At 36.4% G+C, this 23,687-nt stretch overlaps 1 protein-coding gene across 4 annotated transcripts in view; it reads left to right on the forward strand.

Annotated features, from left to right (window-relative positions):
* Positions 1-1,698: 1,698 nt before the first annotated feature.
* Positions 1,699-23,687, forward strand: part of PDE6C (phosphodiesterase 6C) — a 38,269-nt gene continuing 16,280 nt past the window's right edge. For 3 of the 4 annotated variants that reach the window (XM_033000340.2, XM_033000410.2, XM_033000270.2), the window contains exons 1-11: positions 8,315-8,986; positions 18,789-18,941; positions 19,049-19,138; positions 19,366-19,506; positions 20,063-20,137; positions 20,225-20,289; positions 20,401-20,467; positions 21,059-21,106; positions 21,295-21,444; positions 22,124-22,267; positions 22,351-22,419. In XM_033000340.2, coding sequence (XP_032856231.2) covers positions 8,507-8,986; positions 18,789-18,941; positions 19,049-19,138; positions 19,366-19,506; positions 20,063-20,137; positions 20,225-20,289; positions 20,401-20,467; positions 21,059-21,106; positions 21,295-21,444; positions 22,124-22,267; positions 22,351-22,419 — 1,482 coding nt within the window. In that variant the 5' untranslated portion in view covers positions 8,315-8,506. Of the gene's footprint in view, positions 1,956-8,314; positions 8,987-18,788; positions 18,942-19,048; positions 19,139-19,365; positions 19,507-20,062; positions 20,138-20,224; positions 20,290-20,400; positions 20,468-21,058; positions 21,107-21,294; positions 21,445-22,123; positions 22,268-22,350; positions 22,420-23,687 lie in introns of those variants that run through there. The other variant, XM_033000493.2, reaches the window with a different exon arrangement.

A 23,687-nucleotide genomic window follows, 5' to 3' on the forward strand; every position in this document is an offset into this window, starting at 1 on the left:
TCTGTGCCATACTGCAAAGGTGGCAGGACATATGTGTGGCCTGCAAATACCTGAGTGCATGTACATACCACATCTGGCCATTTTGACGTCAATTTTAAATCAGAGCTTCCAGAATTTCTGTTCAGTTTTTGGCAAAGTGTTTTCAGTTATATAAACCATTATTGTTTTCTCCTGTCTAGGCAAGTTTTGCTGCCTCTCAGTCAATATTTGTTCTATAGTTTCAACATCTTTAGGAAGCATTAGAGAAAACCTGTTAATTATTTTCTAGACATGTAACCAGAGCAGGATAGGAATGATTGTTACCAAGAGAACTAATTCACCTACTTTTTTCATCCCTCAGTTTTGAAAGAATAAAGGCAGAAGCCTGTTAGTTGAAAGGTCTGAAGGTCTGTGTTAATTACTTTAAGAATTAAGCAAAAATATAATTCAAATATAGAGATAAAGATGTAGTATAAAAACCAGTTCAATAGTAGCTGATGTACAGAATTAAAACAATTTATTCATCATGGCCTTTTCCAAAAAATTTACTTCAGTCTTCTATTCCTTTCATATATTCATTAAAATATTAAGCTTTTTACTGTTGTGCCCTTTACAATCTTTTTCATATGTAATGTAAACAGTGGCACAGTCTGATTTATCTTCCTTTTCTGCTTTGTGTCGGAGCTTTTTTGCATAGAGAGTGTATTTTTGTTCACTGTCTCAAACATCAAATGCTCAGGGCTGTTCCAAGTCTGCTCTGAAGCTTTTGATTCCCTGGATAACATCAGATACTAAAAATTCCATTATGTTTAATATTAACCTTCTATTTGGAGTAAAGAACATATTTAACACAAGTGACCAGAAAGGTTGATGCATATTAATTGTCCTGAAACTTTCAACACTAGTCTTTCAATAAGTCAACATTTCAATTTTTCAGCTGAGATTTTCAAGTTTGTTAATTCCCACAGAGACTGAAGAGAAACAGCAATCTATATCCCTCTGGTGGCTTTTAGAAACTTGCTCCAGCCTCTGACAATGGTGATGCCAATTATATATATGCATTTTTACAAAACTTTTACAAAACACTCACTAGTCTTAATATATGAATTCATCATACTTACAAGATCAAAATCAACATGGATTTTCTTTGTTTAGTGTCTCATATAACCAAGAGCAAGAAAAGTGATTACAGCTTAATTTATAAGCTTTAAATCTATTACTTTCTTTAATACGAAAGAAAACAATTATTTCTTTATTCTCTGACAATTCATGAAATATTATTATTTCTCCTAAGTTTGTCCTATTCAAAATAGGTATGTTTCTGTATATTTCCAGAGGGGTTCTTTCAGGATCAAATCTATTCCTATAAAATTTTGTCAATAACATAATTATCATTGAAAATTCTATTGCAGAGGTTTTCAAAGGAGCCTACAGTCACTCATCCAAATTAATCAAAACCTGATGAGATTTGACCACTTTGAAAATCTAGGTCAGCAGTCCCATTGTATTTATGGCACGTTGTACTCAGCAGTTTTACAGACAGGAGACCAATCCAGGTCTCACTGAAACAAAAATTTAGTTCTGTTAATAATTTTCAATAACATCAGTTCTAAATATGTGCAAGATCCATTACAGTCTCTTAAATTAATCTGAGGTCATCAACAAAAATAAATTGGAAACACATAATTTTGTTTTAGCCATGGCACAGCATTTCTTTAGTTGTGTGTCTCCGCTGATCCCTGCAATGTTTGGCAACTCATATCTGATGGAGGTGCCTGGCAGAGACTGCTAATTGATTCAGCTCCTCAAGTCTGGGATCTCTACAAACTTTAGGCAATGCCTCAGAAAACTCTCCTTTTGAACTGTTATCACTGTGGATTTGTGGGAGCACAGCTACAGTGAAGTCACACCAGTATTTCCCAGTCAGATTTCAACAACTGCAGAAGAGGATCTGGGCAAGTCAGTACAATTTCAAGGTAACGTGGTAAAAATTTGGCTCTATGCTTCTTCTCATTTAGCTATACTTCCAATTCTGTCTACCTGAGACACAGTTTACATTAATGAAGTCCTTCCACACTTAGACTTCCCTGGTTCAATGAAACAAGCTTTTTAGGCAAAAAGGCTCTTTTATTGTCAGTTATATCTAGGATATAGATTGGGAGTGTATTAGAGGAGGGACGGAAAGTTGCTGGCAGACTAGCATTGTTATGGCAACTCAAGGGTGAATTTCTTCTCAGTCCTAACAGATGTAGCTATGCCAGCACAACTATGTAAACTCATAAACAGTGTAAACTGTGCCTCAGTTAATCATCATTTGTACTGACTTGGGCTATGGGTTCAGTTGAGAAATTATGCCAGCAAGTGATCCTCATCCGGATCTTTGGAACCTGGATATGCCACTTGAAGATTTGTACTTCTCATGCAAACAGAAAGGAACAGAATTTGGGTCAGGATTTCAATTGATTCTGAAAGTAATGTGCATAGATCAAGTCAATGGCAACAAATGATTGCTGGGTTCTGGGAAAGCTCAGACAATTAAATTTATAAGAATTATTAAGATATTAATAACACATAAACATGCAAATAACTTCTAATGTAAAGCATACATTTACAAAACTTGTGCTAAGTTCAACAGCAAGCTTGACAAATTTCATGTATGACTTCCCATTCTGTCATTCGAAGCTGGCAGCATATTTTGAATATTACAGAAAGCTTTTTAAAAGTCAGCATGTATTTTTTGGAACTGTATTTAATTGAAAGGGAAAAAAGTCTTCTACTTTTGAATTTTGCCAAGAGGCCTAAAAAGGGTCTAACTTCTGGCAGTGATTCTGTGATTGAAATATTTTTTACATTAATAGCCTGTAAAATTCTGCGATATTTTCTATTAGGAATAGCAACGAAAATACACAGAAAAGGTCAGATTTTCAAAGAAAATGGCAGAAAGAAGCTTTCATTGTTGGAGTTAATTTAGTTTCATTTATGACTTTATATTAAAAAGGGAGAAATGAGAGTCAGCTTACTATTTAAAACATTTTTAACTCTGCGACACTGAAGCTTTAAGTATTAAAAGAACTAGAATTTTATTTGTGGTCACAAGAATAAGTCTAGTTCTTGGGAGAAAGCTGGCTCAAAAACTGGTAATAGGAAACAGAGCATCCATTTCCAGCCAGACTTCACATATATTGAAAGACGTTTTGTTGTCTTATTTATTTATAGAGTACCATTCACAAACATGGGTATCCATTAAACAATCAGAGGCAGATTTTTCAGGGGAATAAATGACCACTGTGTGCACAGAGCAGTGGATCCAAGCATAGACACTGCCCTGTGGAACCAGACTCATATTAACAAGTGACAACAAATGGCATGAACTGAGCCAAGGAGCTCCGTGTACTTTGTAAGGGACAACTACGTACACTGTCACCATCACAACTGTTCCCCTTGGTGGCAGTCTGAGTACAGAGGTCAAGGACAGAATGGAATTGAAAAGATCAGCCTTTGCACAAGCTGATCCAGCCCGTATGCTACCTGTTTATGTAATTTAATGACTTGGCATTCTGCTTAAGGAGTGAATTTACATTGACCTCTTTATAAAAAGTATTTAAACAAACCTAGTTTAAAATGGTACCTTTATTTTCTTTAGCAAACCTTTCTGAGGATTGTGATTCTGAATTGAAATGTTTTTCTAGATGTATTACTAAAATGGAAACAAGTTGAAACAAAGATGGAGTTTGCCAACAGGCTGGCCAGCCTCGTGAGGAGAGCTTTAAGCTATGAATGATGAGAGATACAGACATACTGGAATGAGTCCAGCAAAGAGTCACGAAGATCACCAAGCAATAAGAGAATCTGACAAAAGGAAAGGCTGAGATCTGGGACTGCTCAGCCTGAAAAGAAGGCTTGGGGAGATCTTATCAAGTGTATAAATATCTAGCAGGAGGGTATGAAGAAGACAGAGTCAGGCCCTTCTCAGTGGTGCTGAGTAATATTCTCAGTAATAAACAATGGTCAGGTAACACAAGATCACCGTGGAGTAAATTGAGAGTGGACGAGATTAAAAGGCTGCTGTCTTTTGCTTAGTCCGTATACTAAAATTCAAGCCAAGCTACCAAGAAACCCATGCTCGTGGTCAAAGCTACAGTGCCTCTGGCAACTCAGGTTAACCCCTTCATGCTAGACTGGCCATTTACTTCAGGAAATCTCTAGAATCTGAAATCTCTAGAATCTAAAATCTCTGTTGACTACTTATTTCATGAACATCCAGAGCTAGTAATTGATAGTTTTAAGGGATCATGAAAATCTGTGGCTGTATAGAAAAGCAGCTAATTTACTGTCGTCAGTGTTTACATTTTTTAAGATTACTTTTGTCAGAAAAGGGACAGAAAATTATTTTAAAAGAAACATAAAAGTTGAGGTTGTTTATAAAGGTCCCCAAAACATACCAGATACATGACACCAAAACATTTCAGTGCCAAAAACTGTTTTAGGGACACACAGTATCTATTGTAAATAGGTACAGGATCCAATCTCACACCTTAATCATTTATGAAAAAATCTGAATTATGAATATTAATTTATTGGATAATACATATGAATCTCAAATGCCCAGACCGTAGCCACAAAACTATCCACATCAAAAGCCATGCCACTGAAATAAACACATTTGATCTGTGTTTCTTCAGAAAAATCTTAACTGCATGAATCACATTAACTGTATCAAGATGGACAGAGATGCTCAGATACAAACACTGAGTTGAACTGGGAAACCTTATAAATACCTTTGATGTTTACATGCTGTTTGAACCTATTCAAATAACTGTATCTGTCAGTTAACCTTCTTAGGACTTTGCATGTATCACAAGGGCTCAGAAATGGTCTACTACTGAGGACTACTCCATAAATAGTTTGATTTCTGTAGTAACTATAAATGTCAAAGGCAAATGACATAATATGTATTAAAATCACAAAGCATACATATTTCTGATATTCTTTGAAATTAAAACAATTTGAAAAATACAGCACCGTGCCCATCATGTTTTTAAATCAAAGAGCCTCAGCATGGAAAAGAATCAAAGCCAAATGCATATTAATTTTGCCTTTGAAAGTGCAGTGAAAATGCCTATGCAAGGTTAGTTTCCAGTGTTAAACTTCCATGCATATAATGGATCGTACATTAAAATGTGTTTTCTCAACAGGTGATCTTACTAAAAAATTGCCAGGAAAGATGATAGCAAAATCATGTTTGAAAGTACCAGAAATGTGAAATAATTTTTTGGTATAGTTTCTTATAATAAATACAAATATGAATTAGAATTACTAAAGATAAAATGATCAATAGCATGGAAAATAAGGACAGTAAATGAGATAGAACAGAAAATAAATGTCTTATTCCTGCACAGAAAATTTAAAATTCATTACAACACTAGTGCTTCAAAATGTTTAAATGATCTTATTTACAAAATTCATTAAAATACTAATATGAGAAAACCAAAAAAGTATCAATACAAATACACTGCATTTTTCTCACTCTAAAATGCAGACTTCCATAAATGCAAAGTACATTTATGTACCAAACTACATTTTGATTTCTATCGAATCACTTCAGCTTTTTGGTTTGCCTTAATTATTCATGGTTAACCAACATGTACACAATGTTCACGATGAAACATAACATGACTAATATAGAAATTGTTGAAAAAAGCCAACTTAACTATCTTCCAAACATGAACTTCATAAAGAACTTCTATTGGTTTCTGATACTTCTTTCCATGCCATTTCACACACACTTTGTAGAGCAAGAGTGCAATTGTAAGATTGAATCTAAATTAAGACAAGAAAAAGAAATTGTTTGATGATCTAAGAATGATTATATGACAACCCAGCTGCATCTGAAATACTTAATTACAAAGAAAGATTTATCACCTTACAGTAGTGTCTAATTAAAATATGATCTTTGTTTGTTATCTCAAAGTACAAACAGCATAGTTCATCATCTGTAAAACAGCTAGGCGTGAGGGAGATTTGGTGGAACCATGATAAGCATTTTAGGTGATCTTGCATATCAAAAAAAAAAAGGCACACATGATAATATAACTGTAAGCTTACAAAAATGTTAACCCACCAACCCTCCTGGCCCTCAAAAAAACAGTGTAACTTGGTCAGGTTGACTATGTTCACTTAGTCTCCCTCCAGAGAGTGACAGGCTGCTCTATTTCATAGAATTAATGTAATCACAATATAAAGAACAACTAATGCTTATAAATCTGGTTTCTCACATGTGATAAAAATGAATGTGTAAATCTTATATAGAAGATAATTTTCTAGAATGTTTTAGCTGGACATGAGACAGATCCTCTATAGACCCTTTCTTTTTCAAGGAAACTACTATGTAGAATGTTCCAAAGTCAGTAAGAAAATATGACCAAACAAATAATGCAAAAAAAATGTTAATATTCCTTCACACAATTTAATTGAAGTTCTTCAACATCCTCTTTTTTAAAGAGCAGCATGAAAAATATTGAGCTAGAAATTAGGAAGATAACAGATGAAGAGAAATAATTTAACTTTGTGTAAATACATATAAAATTATTTTCAAGTCTCTATTGCTTTTATACTGTACTGATCAAATCATGAAACTAATCAACAATTAAGATATATGTGCATTTCTTCCGCTTCTTTTTTTCTTGTGGTCCGTTCATGAATACAATGGTGAGAACATCTTGCTGTGCTGCAGTTACACAGTCTGCCACAAAGTTAGTACCACCAGTTCACATCTGTAAAGAAGATGCTGTGACATCACACACCCACCAGTGAGGGTCGCATGCTTTCCCCCCAGGCTGCCAGGGGTAAGTAACCCAGACAGAGAAAAGGAACCAGGCTAGAATGTGTCCCTACTGTGATGATTTTCAGTTGCATTTTTAAATCTTTATGTCAACTGCAGTCTGGCAAAAATTTATCTTACACAGCGTTTCATCTCACAGTCAGGAAAACGAATGTACTGAGTTAGCTGCCATTACACACCAATCACTGACCTGTTCTTTGTGCATGAGAGGATCAGTGTCAGTTGCTCATGTTGATTCTTTTAGATCTGTTGATAACAATGGATGTTGACACACTGGGGCCTCTGGAAGACAGATAAAATTTGTACTTTGATAATTACTCTTTTCAAATTAAGAATTGCCAGAGGGTATATGGTCTAGTTTCCTTATACCAAGAATCTCTTTCTGCTTCTGATAAATACATATGCCACAAATAGAAATAAGATTAATTATATTGCAGACCTCCTACTGTGCTGAAATTCAGCTCTGTTTCAATGAACACAGTTCATTTACTGTTGTAGCTGGCACTCAAACTCAGCCTTCTCATTCATGTAGCCCTGGGGTGTTTGCTCCTGAAATTCAACACAGTTTTCATCATTCCTTTTCCATTCATGTGAATAATGCTGAACTTGCAAGAGTAGGAAACTTCAGACATGTTATAAAGCTACAGCCAGAGTCAAGATTCCCTCTTCGCCCACTGTATATCATTTATTACAATTTTTTCTGCTATTTAAGAGAACAGAGAACTCCCACTTTTTCTGAACAAGGCATAAAAGAAACTACATTACTTGCAGGACCCTTTCTGGTTATTTATGCTTAGAGAGTAAAAATTTTACTGTCTCCTAACCCCAATTTGAATTCAAGCAATTTTCTTATTTTACTCTTTCCTTTAGGCTATTTTGGAGAGAAAAAAAAAAAAAAGGGAAAAAAACCCAACCACCAAACAGTCATATCTGGCTGTCCTGAGTTAAATTCTAATTCTTTTACTCCATCTTCACCTAGGTAAATCACTTGAGCAAACTCAGACTTTTGTAAGGTCTTTAGGATTTCACCCATTTTACACATGTATGGTTTTGTAATTATTTACTATTAGTAATCCAATTTTGATCATCTCCTGATGATTTTGAGTAAAACTAAATTTTTGCAACTTTAAAAGTTTCTCTGTAACATTCTGTTTTCCTCCCCATAAGTACCTCTCACAACTACATGTGTGTACATCTGTGCATGTGTATAATGTGGGCTAAGTATGTAAGTGGAATTCCTCATACAAAGTTTCAATGGAAACTTTTGTGTGTATAGTACAATACATATACTGTGAATGAAGGAGATAACATACACGTATACATATCTACACATCAGACAATTTTATAAGGTCTAAGAATTAATTGGTTAGTTTAAAATGCTAAAATTATTCCCTTAGGATTTATGAGCTAAGAATGGTCAGGGGTTCAGTGTCCTGACATCTCTTTAATTAGCAGTTTCCAAGATCTCAGACTAAGAAGATGCTAAGCCAGTGCCTTCTGCCATATCTCAAGAGTTTCAGAAGGCTTGGAAGCCACAGGGGGAAGGTGAATGTACTATGCCCGTGAGCTATACAATATGTAGAAAGTACTGTTTTCTTACTAGTATCAAGTTAGGACTTCTTGCTACCACTCCTGCTTTGATGGTGATGCAGCTCTAAAAGAAATCCTAAGAACAATCCAGCAAAAATGGTTGAGGTAAATAAAGATGTCGTTGAAAAATACTTGGAGAACAACCCCCAGTTTGCCAAGGAGTATTTTGACCGAAAAATGAGGGCAGAAGTGCTGGGAAGTATCTTTAAAGTGAGCCCTGGCGATGTGAAGGAAGGAGTCAGCTTCAAAGACATGTCCCGTCTGGAGGAGTGTAACATACTTTTTGAGCTGCTAACAGAAATCCAGGATGAAGGAGGCACTATGGAAAAGATAGTGCACAAGGCCCTGCAGAGGCTGGCACAGCTGCTGGCAGCTGATCGGTGTAGTATGTTCGTTTGTCGTTCCCGAAATGGTATTCCAGAGGTAGCCACCAGGCTTCTCAATGTCACTCCAACTTCTAGCTTTGAGGAGAATTTGGTAAAACCAGACAATGAGACTGTTTTTCCTCTGGATATCGGGATAGCAGGATGGGTTGCTCATACCAAGAAGTTTTTTAATATACCTGATGTGAAAAAGGTAAGTGACTTCTCTTGGGCAATGGGTTTCTGAGTATTTGCTTATTCAGCTTCCTGCACAGGGCTTGCAGTAGAGTCTTCTTCAAAAACATCCAGAGACAGAAATCCAGACCAAAACCATGAGAAAGAAGCAGCAGACTTTGCTTAAAGTCCAGAAAAACCACCTCATATAGCCTAGTGAGGTATTTCCAGCATTCTTGCACATAGTTGTAATGTAATTTACTATAATAATGGAGGACAATATTAGATTATTGGAGATCAAAAAGTACTTGTGTCTCTGTTGAACAAGGCAGGCTCCTATTCTGTTTTACAGTATGGGCTTGCAAGTGTTCTCCCTTGTCTGTGTTGCTATACGTGCAGCTCTGAATACAATTAATTTGCAGCTTTTGTAATGGGGATGCTTCCTTGTAAGTAGGTGAATGAAGTCAGATGAAGATGTTGTCATCATGTATGTTCAGCTTCAAGTCTGTCCTTGAATTTAAAATTACTCCAAATTTTGGTTATGTCCAGATCCAGGGATTTTGTTTAGAACCATGTATAGAAGAAGATTAATGAGTCAGAGCTGCTCTGACATTTTCAAAGTTCCTGTTGAATTTGCACAGAATCACCTGCTTTAGTTATGGTGCTGATAACATTATTATAAATGTTAATTAAAATGATGAGTGACCTAACATAAATTAAACATGCATGAATGCAAACTGCTTTAGAAACTGCTCTGAAATACATGGGGAAACTTAAATGTGTTTTGATTGTTGTTTTCTTTAAAAATAGCTAACCTTATTATCAAATGGTGACATCTTCATCTCTTTTTAGTCTTATGTGGAAAAGCTCAGCATAATCAAATGGTGCTAAGATAATTACACAAGATGACAGTCTGGCTTCTCAGTATATCCTATACAGGCAATTTAAAATTCCAGGCCATTTTAGAGATGGAAACCACCTCACCGTCCTAAGCTTTATGTAAATAATAGAAGTCTTTATAGAGTGCAGTTATCTATGTTTTCCAGGAGGTAAACAAAGCATAATATATTTTATCATGTTAAAAGTTGGCAGACATAAAGAAATAAAGGACTACTTTCAAAGCTCAGAAAAAAATGAAAATGTATATATATGTGAAAAGAATATTCCAATATATAGTAAACTACCTCAGAAGTAAGTAGGAATCATGGGAGCAAACAGAACAATGACAAGAAATTTGAGAAAACAAATTAGTTGATTTTTAACTGACCCCTAAGATGCTTTCTTCAATGGCTGCTGATCTGACAAGAAGCACCTGATTTACCACCTCTTACCACCACATGGGGAGATTGGAGGATAATCCTTCTACATTCATAAGGCTGATTACATGGGAAAAGATTAGGAGGATCAAGAAAGATGTGCCCTCTATCAGACACTGCACTGCTCCTTAATTTCATTATGTGAGAGGGGCCCACAGCAGGGCTACCCAAATATTTCTGCATTAGCAATAGGATTTGTTCAAAATTTTATGACAAATGAAATTTGAATATGCTTAAATAAGACAACCTTTCTGTCCATCTAATCCTGCTAGGTATACATTTTGCACTCATAAATTAATTCATGTTGGCTTATTATCTGTCCAGCTATTATTCAGTCATTCTAAGGTAATTTGTACTTAGACATCCATTTACTTTCTTAGGATTACTGAAGTCTATGCCATTAGGGCCACACTTAAAAATGCAGTTAAACCATGGTGCCATTAATCCACATTTGGTAACTAAATGTCATTAAAACCAGTGACATGTTATAAGTTAATTACAAAACTCCCAGAGACTTCTCTGGGACCAAGATTTGTTATTTAAAAATAACCCTGAAGGTCTCAAAATTGTTACTGTTTCCATTCTATTTGTATAAAAAGTCAAGTGTACAAATCCACACTCCTCACACAAGCAAAGCTTCCACTAATATCACCAGAATCTTTATCTTTGTAAGGAACCCAGAACTGAAGTAGTCAGTAACATTTAACTAATATAATTAGTCCATGGCAGCAGAAATGGGCAGTTACTGAAGCCTTTATCACATTTTTGAAAGGATAATTCACATTTTTGAAAAGGTAATTAATTTTCAGATCACTTTGCATGCACTTCAGTCAAACCAGATTGTCTGCTGTCCAAATCCTGAGCAAAAAATTACAAGCAGAGTTAAGCCAGAGAGGAAATTTGCCCCTACTGTCTTGTCAGAATACAAAACACACAATGAATAATTCTAGATGGCTATAGTACTTTAAATATGCCATGTCTAACCACTTTCTATTGTTGACACAATCTATATCCAAACAGCATAGTGGTTTTTTAAGTCTTAAATACATGACAACATTGATAAACCCACAGTAAGACATTTTCATGCTTCAGTCACCACCCCTTTATAACTAGAGTGAATGTAATGAAAGATCACAACAGCAATAAATCACTGAAAAAACGTAAGACTCCATTTTTAGTGCCTGGTAGCCAGTTCTTTAGGGATTATCTCCTTCTGTAATCTGGAAAGGTACCAATAAAAATGAGGAAGCTCTTCATCCCAACTAGTGCTTCAGAAAAGAAAAACAGAGGAAAAGATACAGACCTTCTGTAATTAATTTAGTAGCCAGAACAGTCTCCTCCTACAAGATTATGGACCTATTGGCTGCGAGAACTAATAGTGTTTAATCCAGGATTTAATAGTGGTGAGAAACTGGAGGCCAGGCAGAACCACTACCCCAATAATTTGCCTCACATTGTTGCCAGCATCTGGCAGAGTATGTGAATCAAATATTTCAAAGTAAAATAATCAACTGCATAAAATTTTATATGTCCATTAATATCTGAATATTAACTGATAACATGGACAACATGATAAAGAACAGCATAATTACCTTACATCTTTTGCTAAGGCATTATTTCCAAATAAAACCAAGAAATAGTTAAACAAGCATGTCTTCTGGGGAATCAGAATCTCACATTCTCAGCCTGTAAGAACCAATAATAAAGACTATATATATTTGCTTCAATACATCATGTATTTAAATTATTGCATTATTCCGTTTAATTCAGAGATATCTGAAGACAAAGATTTAACTGAGGATTGGAAACTCAATAAATAATATTCCTGGTTATAAAGAATATAAAATTATATAAAGGGTGAAAAAATGCTTCTAAAGAAGTGAAGGCTTTTGGATTAGAGCCATAAAGGGACTGAAATGTTCTGATGTTGAAATAACAAGCCCTCATTTTTAGAGGTCCTGCATTGGAATCCACAACCCCTAGTGAAATAAAGAAAGAACAGAGTGTGGAGAGATTTTGGTGCTTCCAACTCAGAGCAGTGATCACTGTGGAATCTAATTTAACCACTAGAATTTCACCACTAGAAACTTATGATACAAAACAACTTCAATATATCTTCAAGTTGCAAGCACTTGTATCATGCCTTTGTAATACAGCTTCAGTTTGCATGAGTCTTTTTTTTTTTTTTTGGTGGGAGCTCTACTTCTCTTTAATTCAAGGGTGGGAGAAACTTTAATTCCAGGCCTGTCTGAAGTGACAGGAGTTTCAGATTCATGGGAATGTGCTGGTCCCCAGGCTCCAGTCTGTCTGAGCCTGGAATGAGGAAGAAGAGACACTCCATCTCTTTTCTCCAATCTACATCAAATTGTAAAATACATTAAAGATTGTTTGAAGAGGGGAGAGAAAAGAGCAATGAGAAGTATGGTTTTGCAGCTCAGTGGTTCAAACTCCCATGTGGCAGTGAGGAGACATGGACACTAAACTGTTGTCCAGCTGCTGTGTGTAAACAGTTGCTTTGTTAACATACAGCAGCGGTCCAGGCACCCAGCGGTAGTCTTAGACTCCATCCTAGGGCAAGAAGACATTGCTGGAATGAGGCTCATCCATGTCAAAAATATGAAGCAGTGGGAAATCACAGGAGAGAGCAAAATGGTCAATGACACAACTGGTTGCCCTGAAAACAGAAAGAATGGAGTCACTTTGCGGTGGAGCTGGTAGCAGGGCAGACACTTGCTAAGATGTTTCAGTTCTTAACTCATGTTCTGCTAGTCCCCTCTTCTTGGAGAAGTGTCATGGTTTAGGCCTGATTGGCAGCCAACCACAATGCAGCAGCTCTCTCTCCCTTCCCCTCCGGCAATGAGAAGGGACAGAGAGCCAGGCTTGGGGTCCGAGATAGGACTGGGATGGGGAAAAATCCCCCTTTTATGATCACGAGCAAGAGGCAGACTCGTTAGGGGAAATAAAAATAGAACATACATTTATTACAGACACTAACAACACATAACAGAGTAAGACAGTGAGAAGCATTGCCACATCTTGAGAACACCTTCACCCCACCCCTCCCTTCTTCCCGGGCTCAGCTCTGCTCCCGATATCTCTACCTCCTCCCCCAGTGGCGCAGGGGCAGGGAATGGGGGGTGCAGTCAGTGCTGCCACTTCCTTCATGTTCGGTGAGGGGAGTGTCCGAAACTTGTTCCTCCTGCTCCATCGTGGTCCCCCTCTCACAGGAGACAGTCCTCCACAAACTTTCTCCGACATGAGTTCCTCCCATGGGCCGCAGCGTTCCCCACACTGCTCCGTCATGGGTCACTAACTTCCTCTGACTGGATTCCCTCCCACGGCTGCAGCCCTTCCCAAGCTGCTCCGGCGTGGGACTCCCCCGCATGCTGAAATCCTCCCAGCACTGAATTACAGCAGCGGGGCTACCTTTTCCCATGAGACCCCGGCCTTCTTTGGGCACAGAACCTTGATTATGCCGAGCAGGAGCAACAGGCCATAAATCAGTGTCTGCTCCACCGTAGATCTTCATGGGTGGCTGGGGGGGCCACCCTGCCGTCTCCCCACAGGATACAGGGGGTCTCTTCTCCGGCACACCTCCCCCCTCCTTTCTTCCTCCGTTCCTCCACTGACCTTGGTGTTCATGCAGCTGCAGCAACTCCTCCTCACAAGTCCGACTGCCCGTCACCACATCCCTTCTTAAATACATTATCGCAGAGGTGCAGCTGATTGGCTCAATTTCCCAAACAGAAGTGGAGCTGACGTGGAGCTGGGGGAGCTTCGAGAAGCTTCTCACAGGGGGCCGCCCCAATAGCCCCCTCCCCTGCCACCAAAAAACTCCATCACTCACTCAACCCAGGACAAGAAGAAACCCAAATATCCAACATATTGACAGGTATGTTAAAAAAAAGCTTTGAAGGCCAGAGGAAGATTGTTCATATAAATTTAGGCAAAAGTTCTTGAGAAACAAACTCACAGTTATTAAAATGAGAAGAAATGAGAGCAAAGATGCACAACACTACAGAACTACTGCCTTCCTGAATGTCTCGAAATTAATGAGAATTGAAAGAAACAATTCCAGGATAAACTAAAAGTGAGGAAAAAATTGAGAGGTAGGCTTTTACCTGGGAATAACTTGCATTGTATATGTTTATGTCTGCTCTTCCATTTTATCTTATCATCTTGATAATAAAAAACATAAACTCACACTCAATACAGTAAATATTAACTGGAAAAATGGAAATGTGTTCCAGTCTGTTATAAAGACAGAGATTCAGTGAACTTACAAGAAAATATTTTAACATAGGAACAAATTTCTATTAATGGTGCCATCCAGAAGAAAATGCCAAACTTTTAATTCTTTCCTTAATATGTGTTACAAGAGGAAAACTCCCAAAATTGAAGAAAAACTGAACATTAAAAATTAAAATGAAAAGTTCCCTTTTGGCCTAATTTTCTTGTTTTATGTGAAAAAAATACTTAAATATAATACAGATCTGATTTCAAAAAGTTGCAAAATAGCCACTACATGCAGCAAATAACAAGCAGACATTTCAGTGACATAACTGAAAAGTTCAGCTCCCAAATGCTGTTAAATATATATTTATTTCTGCTTGATTCAGTTTCAGAACTCTAGTAAGTCAATTTGTTCTGTAATGCTAGTAAGTTACATGTCAAAATACAGTTGTTTTACATCCCTGAAAATACATGATTTTTTGTGTGGCCTAATGAATGGCCAACTCATTTAGCTAATTGGTTTTGGTTTTGAATCAGACTGATGACATTTTCATAGCTGATGGTAGGTGCTTTTTATTTTGCACAGTCAATTATATCATTATGAAATAAAAACATTTGTGAGTTGAATTTAGCATAAGCAGAAGTAAGAGATGAAGCAACATAGCACATGAATACCACCTACTCAGTGGTAAAAATTTTGAGAAAACTGAGCCAATGCATGACACTTAGCAGGACAACAAAATATCAGGAAGAGGAGAAAATACTGCAGGGCTATCAAAATGAAAAACAGAAATATGTAAAGATGGTGCAAAGAAATGTGTGATAATGATGAGAGTGTGACACCAGCTCCTGATGCCAGAGGTTCCTGTGGTTCCTGTTCCAGTAGTGCTCCAGACCCACTCCTGGTCATCACACATCCAAAGGATGATGTATTTTGACCAGTTTTAGCTCATCTATCCAACCCATAACCTCCAGCCCAACATGAGCAAAGTAGTCATAACTTCAAGGGGTCCCAGAAAGCCATTCTTCCTCTGTGTTTTGCAAGAAGAAAGAGGTGGAGGAAAACAGGAATCTGGTCGCTTGGCATTACCACCTTCAGCTGCAGGATTAAATCTTATCACTTCTTCTTAACTGTGATATTTGAGGCACTTCACCAAACTCAAAATGGAGAGGTAGGCTGCACAGCAGATACTGACAAGTCATTCAGAGTTGACACAAGAAGGAAGGAACAGGAAGAGTTTTTTGAATGGGAGTAATGGTGATGGTGATCTGACAGCCAAGGTGTAAATGTCATCTGTGGGATGGGAACAAAACATTATTATGCTGCTTGCTAGCAAGGCCCCCAGTGAAGAAAGCAAAGGTTTATGGGGAAGTCTCATTTCGTAACATTTCAAACCACATATGTAGTGAAGTACTGATGGTGTGACAAATTAAAAGCAACTGGGAAGAAGCAATTATACTGGAGATGTGAGAAGCCTTGGTACTAACAACTTTGATCTGCTGTTCTTATTACCTCAAATCAACCAGAGCAGTGAATCTTCACCCTAACTAGTCAAACAAGGAAGAGGGATCCCTGTTCCCTTATACTTAATTTTGAATTGCTTTTTATACTTCTCCATTTCTCTTTCCTGCATTTGTATAAATTACATACTTCTGCATGTGCAATGGAAACCAAATTAACAAGGGTTACACTATCTCATTATTTATAATAGTTTGTCTATTTTCTAATAAAATTTGCACTCAACAAATAATTTACACTGCAGACTTTGACCTGGAGTTTCCAATAGTGTCAAGCTCACTTGCCTTAGGCTGCATTTTGTCATTAATCCCATCAGAAATGCTCAAGGCTTAGTTTGTTGTTCTGGAGCATAGTGTAGCAAATCCTAAAATAACATTATAAATCAGAGATGTACTTCCTTTATTAAATAGTGTAGGATGGTTCAATGAACATTAGAATTACAGTCTTCATCATTTTTTAAGATTGGCATAGAATAAAGTCTGTGAAAGGTTAGAAATTTTTGCTGAGCTTTTTCTTCATAGTTTGCTTAAGGAATTGTGGGATATCTAAAACCAGACAATGAAGGAGAATTCATCATGAAAGAAATAAGGTCTTTAAAAGGAAACACTGAAGAACATATCACTCCCAAGAAAGGAACTGAGATCTGTGGGAAAGGCCATGAAATAAGAGAGACACAAGATGGATCCTTCTTCTGGGCAGTTCATCAATAAGAACTTTTCAGAAACAGTAATGGAACATTGATTTTTTTAAAGAACAAACTACATAATCATAAAGTATTATCTGCTCATGTAGTCTTTTAAAATTAACTTTATTCTCTAAATGTCTGTTATTACCAGGGAAGCAAGTTTTTCTCATTTATATTTATTTTCCTTACTACAGACATGAACTTACAGTTGTTTAGCTACAATTCAGAATTGGATATGGTATAGTCTCAGCAAGCATGGGGCTTTTTTAACTGCCATATGAGGAAAATAAAAATTATTTTTTAGAAAGAATGGCCTTTATGTTCCCTTTCACAGAGGTGTAATCACACTGTTTTCACCAGAGTGACTTTTGATTTAGCCATGCTTGATCTTACAACCTAGAAAATGCTTACTTAAGTAGCTTTGTGTATAATTTATGAAAGCAGAAATTCCATTATGCTGCATCCTGCAACATTCTCCTGCCCATCATCAACAAGAAAGACACCTTGAGATCCACCATGCAGACTTTGGCTGCCTAAGCTAATGAAGTAATTAATAGCTGTAATATGTACCAGCTCCACGGGTAGACATGTAGTAACGAGACAGTCACTTTGTAAGTGAGTTCACAAGTGTCTAACAGCAGGGGATTGGTAAAGTTTGGGAATTGTGGTTCTGGGTGGATGTCCTTAAAACAGGGCTCCTTTGGACTTCTGGCCAGCTACCATTCCTATCCATGGTATTATAATGTAGTCTGACCTTCCCCTGTTACCAGGCTGCTCACCACCTCCTGTCATTCTCATTTAGCACCAATCACTCATCACCTTGAGAAATCAGAAGCAGAACTGCTAAAGGAAATTCACGGAAAATCTGCCATCGACTGTAGACCAGGACTTGAGTGCTTATCTCCCTGAAGAAGAAGGTTGAGCACTGACTTGTTAGCAGTGGCAGATGCGAGGGGATGGAAAAGGCTCAGTGAAGAAAGTCTGGCTATTTTAACTGCTTAATAGAACCATGTCACTTCTCAGTATGCACATATTGAGAGATTTCAATCCCCAACTCATAAATCAGCTCATTTAGATGTATTATCATAAGAACATCAAAAAACACAAGACGAGCAAACAGATTTGCCTGAGAAATTTCAAATCCCTTTTTAATTTAAAGGGAACACTAAAGCCTTTCAAAGGAAACACCAAGAGTATCTTTGATATGAGGAAATGAAACAGTTTTTCATGAAACATGAACTAGCTTCCCAGTATTTTTTACGTAAAGGAATGAAAAGAATAGCACTTACTAAATCCTCAGCATTCGCTTTCAAGGATGAAATTGGTGGGGTAGTTAGTTGTGGCTCATTCACAAGTCACATGGTCTCATTCCCACAGGATCACACACCCAACAAAAGCATCTCTGTGTCCTGATCGCTCCGGTCCTACACCCTCCCATTCAGCAGAAGAGCATGTTGGGCTGGGACCAGCAGGAATAGGAAACTGTCAGACACAAAGGAGTAAGAAACAGCTCCAGCCAGATGTATATCTTCTGGGGGTGCCTCTCTGCCAGAAGCATTTTTAGCCATATACATTCAGGACAGACAGCAGTTTTAAATATTGTGTGATGTGACAGTATAATGAATTTTATCTACAGAAATAAATAATAATAAATATCAACATAGCTATGAAGTAATTCTCTTACATGCAAGCCATATGTATTAGACTCTCAAGTCGATATAAAGTCATATTACTCTCTCCTTTATTCTAGATTTTCCCATAATTTTAATTCCTCAAATTCCTCATCATTCTAATAAAAACCTGCACAGAACTTGGTTTCAGAAGCTATATTCATAACCAATGCTTAAATAAAGCTGGTACATATAACTCTGCAAGATTGAATTAAATAAATAATGGGATTTTATGTGTATAAGCCTATTGCACTGTGAAACTATGCTCATAGCATTGTAAACATAAATTATCAAATGAAATTCTAATTTGCTCTTGGCATGGTAACTAATTATTATGGGTTTCATTTATGGGTTTGTTTTGTTTTGTTTTGTTTTGTTTTGTTTTGTTTTGTTTTGTTTTGTTTTTTCTTTTCTTTCAGAACAACCATTTTTCTGACTTCCTGGACAAAAAAACTGGTTATAGAACAAACAATATGTTGGCAACTCCAATTATGCAGGGTAAAGAGGTGCTCGCTGTTGTGATGGCACTCAACAAATTAAATTCCACTGAGTTCTCAAAAGAGGATGAAGAGGTAATAACCTCAAATGTCACAACAGTACAGTTGTTAGTTCAACAAGTAGTTGGAATGAATCTACCTCTTAATTTGATACTTTTGTCTTTGCTCTTTGTCATTTTTAGGTCTTTAAAAAATACCTCCATTTTATATCTCTGGTCCTAAGAAATCATCATACAACATACCTCTACAATATTGAATCCCGAAGAAGTCAGGTATAGAAGAATTTATTAATGATAACACTTCATTTTTGTGTGAAACCATTATTATTTCCAGTACTTTATATTCTTGCAAGCTTACTGAAGTAAGGATAGCATCTATTTAGTTTCTTTATTTGATAACAGTAATGCACCTTATTTTATTCTGGAATGCTTAGGATTCATATGTTTATGTTTTCTTAATGTTGTGAACATTTACCCTCTTTCTCTTTTGTTGTAAACAGATGCTTTTGTGGTCTGCCAACAAAGTATTTGAAGAGCTAACAGATATAGAACGGCAGTTTCACAAAGCACTGTATACTATTCGAATGTATCTGAATTGTGAAAGATACTCTGTTGGTCTGCTGGACATGAATAAAGAGAAGGTAACAATCATTTTGCCTACTTGCTAGAAATGTGCTACTTCTAACTTTAAGTTATAAAATCCAGTCTTCTAATTTATTTGTTCTGCATGTTTCTAGTGCATGCCTCTCCAAGACACAAAGTTACCATGCTTTATAGCTCTTTGGGATAATTTATATAAAATCTAACCATGTTACAAATACTACATGCAAAATATAAAGCATAGCAAACAATACAACCATGATAAACATAAAAGTTAATTCTGAAATCATTTTGCATATTAATAATTCCATGTGAGAAAGTGCACATCTGAGTATTGCTTTATAAATACCTGCCTTCTAAAACAATTAAGCTAGACAACCATCCAGAGATAAACTTCAGATTAGCTTGCAATTTACTGGCAAACATTTCTTGCCTGGAATATATTTAACAATGTTTTCTTAATATTGTCTGAAATGTAACCATAGTACAGCTACTAATAAGGAAAAATAAAATTGTTATCCACAGATGTCTTGTTATCTATGAACACAAAACTGATTTTTTTTTCCTTTTGCTAAACACTGTGCATCATTTTCTCAGGAGTTCTATGATGAATGGCCAATCCGGCTGGGGGAGGCAGAGCCTTACAAAGGCCCCAAGACACCTGATGGACGAGTGAGGATATTAATTTTTCTTTTTATGAATCTTGATTTTGACATTGAGGTTGTACAGATCACCTACATGTTTTTCTCTTTTATTTAGGAAGTCAACTTTTATAAGATTATTGACTATATTTTACATGGAAATGAAGAAATCAAAGTAATTCCGTGAGTATTTATTGGCACCCTGCAAATGTGTGGAAATTAGATATATTGCTGGGATAGAAAAATAACATGTTTACATTGCAGAAATCATTTCATTTCATTTTCTCCCTAAAGGTCACCTCCAGCAGATCACTGGTGTCTTGTTAGTGGATTGCCAACATATGTTGCTGAAAATGGATTTGTAAGTTCATAGCAAAAGTAAAAACTGGAAGTTTTAGATCATGCAGTTCCCTCAGCACAAACGGCCAAAACATCAAGACAATTTCCCTCTGATCATAGTGACATCAGAGGTACAATGTGTGCATCACTTCCCATGTGTGCTAAGTCTCACAACAAAATGTCAAAGTAAGAAATCATCATATAGACAGTTCTAAAATTTTCTTTTTTTCATATCTTTCCTTGCATAGACAATATACATAATTCAAAGTTGTGATATATCACAGTTATTAGTAATCCTATGACATTTTTAATAGTAGTAAGGACAGAGCCATTAGTTATTTCTTTCTATAAACCCCCATGCCATTTTAAACTGGAAGTGACTATCTTAACCATTATGCTTATGCACTGTGAGACATCATACATGAGGGATTTTGCTACAAGCACTCTAGAATCATGTCTGTTAGAATAACCACATCTAACTTGATAGGAACAGTTTTAATTTCTGTAGCTAGATAGAGTGCTCACTGTTGTTATGCCTTTTTAAAATATCAGGCGAAGTCTTGATGCACATTGTATTCCATTTAAAAAATGTCTCCTTTTCTTTATGCTGCAGATTTGTAACATGATGAATGCACCAGCAGATGAATATTTCACATTTCAGGTAGTTCCAGTAACACTGATAATTATAGATATTGTAGAAAAATATGCTAATGTTTTCCAGAGTTGATCACATAAATAATTTCTCCTTTATTTGTGATGCACATGTCTTAGTGTCACATTGCCTATATCAATAGCTGTATTGATACTTTCAAAGAAAAATACGTTTCCTCTTCTCTGGATCTCCTACAGAAAGGACCAGTGGATGAGAGTGGATGGGTTATCAAAAATGTCCTGTCATTGCCTATTGTCAACAAAAAAGAAGAAATTGTGGGAGTTGCAACATTCTACAACAGGAAAGATGGAAAACCTTTTGATGAATATGATGAACAGATCATTGAAGTAAGATTAATAGGATTAGAGGCTTTAAGAATACATATGATGTTAATAAAAATATTATTGTAAAAAGTAATTTTAAAATGTCTAAAAATTTTCAAATAGGCTATATTAACATCTAGCCAAATGTCTATCTTCTTCACTATACAGTTTCTTAAGTATCAGAAATTTTATTTCCCTTTATAAACCTGAAAATTCATGAGAGATTATTTACATTCCAATAATGAACAAAAGTCAAATGGCTAAAAATAAAACTATATCTTATTTTTAGTGATGGTCAGCATCTCCTAATTATCAGTGGGTTAAGCAGGTATGGTGTGCTGCTTGCCAATGTGTATCATGCCTGTGATCATCGAAATTCCCAAAGTGTTCATTATCACATGCACTTGTGCAAGATAAGATGCTACACAGTGTATCCAAGTCCACTCAGCTGACTTAAGCTTCATAAGCCTCAAAGTCCTATATACAGAATGGGAATATGGGCCCTTAATTACTAGGTTGAGACAATGTCATTAAAAGCTGCGAGGTGCTAACAGAACCTATTGATGGAAGGTAAAGGCCTCTAAAAACACACTGCTTTTCACAGGGCACTACCAGAAACTGGAGTTTAAGAAAAGTAAATTCAACCTGCCAGTTTAATTTTATTGTCATGGTGTCATCGCTGCTTTGTTTGGGTTTGTTGCAGACTCTCACACAGTTCCTGGGGTGGTCTGTTTTAAATACTGAGACTTATGACAAAATGAACAAGCTTGAAAACAGAAAAGACATTGCTCAGGAAATGCTTATGTACCAGACAAAGGCCACCCCTTCTGAAGTTGAATCTATACTGGTAAGTTTTTGTCTAAAGCCACAAAATTAAAGCAGGAAGTTTGCTACACAAAACCTGAATTTCTTACTCATTTTCACTTTTAGAAATACAAGGAGAAATTAAATGTAAATAGTATAGAAGAATGTGATCAAAAGGATCTTATCAGGATTTTGGTAAGTCATTAAACTGAAAATTCTGGTGGCATGTTTGTATCAGATAGTAATGTGTCTTCATTATAGAAGAAGTTGTGTATAGCCAAATCCTGATCAATACAATTGATTTTAGCTATCAGTTCCACAAGCTAGATGGAGCTGATTTAATAATATATCTTCAAGCTCTTTGGATCTTCTACATGCAGATCCCACTGTTACCTACAGAGAAACATTCTGTCCCAAATATGTGTCAACAGAGTTGGATAGTCAGAGTTACACAGAAATGTTTGTATGAATGAACATTTAAAGTGTTTAACTTCTTTAAATACCCATGGGGACCGTGCTATACCTATAACTGAATTTATTGAATTTTGAAAATTAAAAAAGGGACATTGATGTAAGGTCACTAGGAGTGTCCAGTGGAACTATCCTACTTTCAGATTAATTTTCCTGCATTTCCTTAGGCAGAGAAGTCCAAAGACAGCGATCAGTGACTTCACAGTGACGAAACAGATTTGACATAATCAGTTAAAACTCTGCTACTACTAAAACAAAAATCAGTCACTTTCTTTTCCAGACCGTGCAGTCCTCTGGCTGCCTTAGTATTTCAATCTAGAAAGGGGTTGACTTTTTGGAGGAGAACTCCTGTTTCTGCTCACTTAGTGCACTTCATTTTTTCTTGTGGAGCAGACCTGGAGTATATGCACTGGCTGACTTTATCTGAAACAAAAATCAAAGATATGCTCCAGGAAAACACTGAATGAACTCCCACTGTTAATGGATCAAAACAGAGCTAGGCTGAAGAAAAAAGGTCAAATGCACACAAATTTGTTCACTTCCAGTACCAATCACTTCACATATTTCCTCCTATTACACCGTATTTGCTAATGTATACAGCCATGGCAAAAAGATCTCATTGAACTATTTTTAGGTATGTTCATGTGCATGCCAGAATGCAGTGGTGTTAAGTTTTACTGACTCACACAGCTTACAAGTGGTGAAACCAAAAAACATCAACAGACCGTGTGTACCTTTACATAACTTTTAAAGTAAATTTAATTTAGCTGCATGAAGAATTGCAAAAATTAATAGATAAACATTATAAAATCTCTCTACTGGTGGAGCAACAAGCAATTATTATGGTACAGGCTCCAAATGTAAAAATCTTACTGGTATTAATTTTTAAATCTCCAAAAAGCAATTAAAATGAGTTCTCTCAAGATTGTGGAGTCACAAATTCAGAGGTCTAATATGTTCTGCACTGCTAAGGCTACATGCAAATGCTTTAT

Source organism: Tyto alba, unplaced genomic scaffold (genome assembly GCF_018691265.1).
Source record: "Tyto alba isolate M040663 unplaced genomic scaffold, T.alba_DEE_v4.0 Super-Scaffold_1, whole genome shotgun sequence".
Taxonomy (NCBI): Eukaryota; Metazoa; Chordata; class Aves; order Strigiformes; family Tytonidae; genus Tyto; species Tyto alba.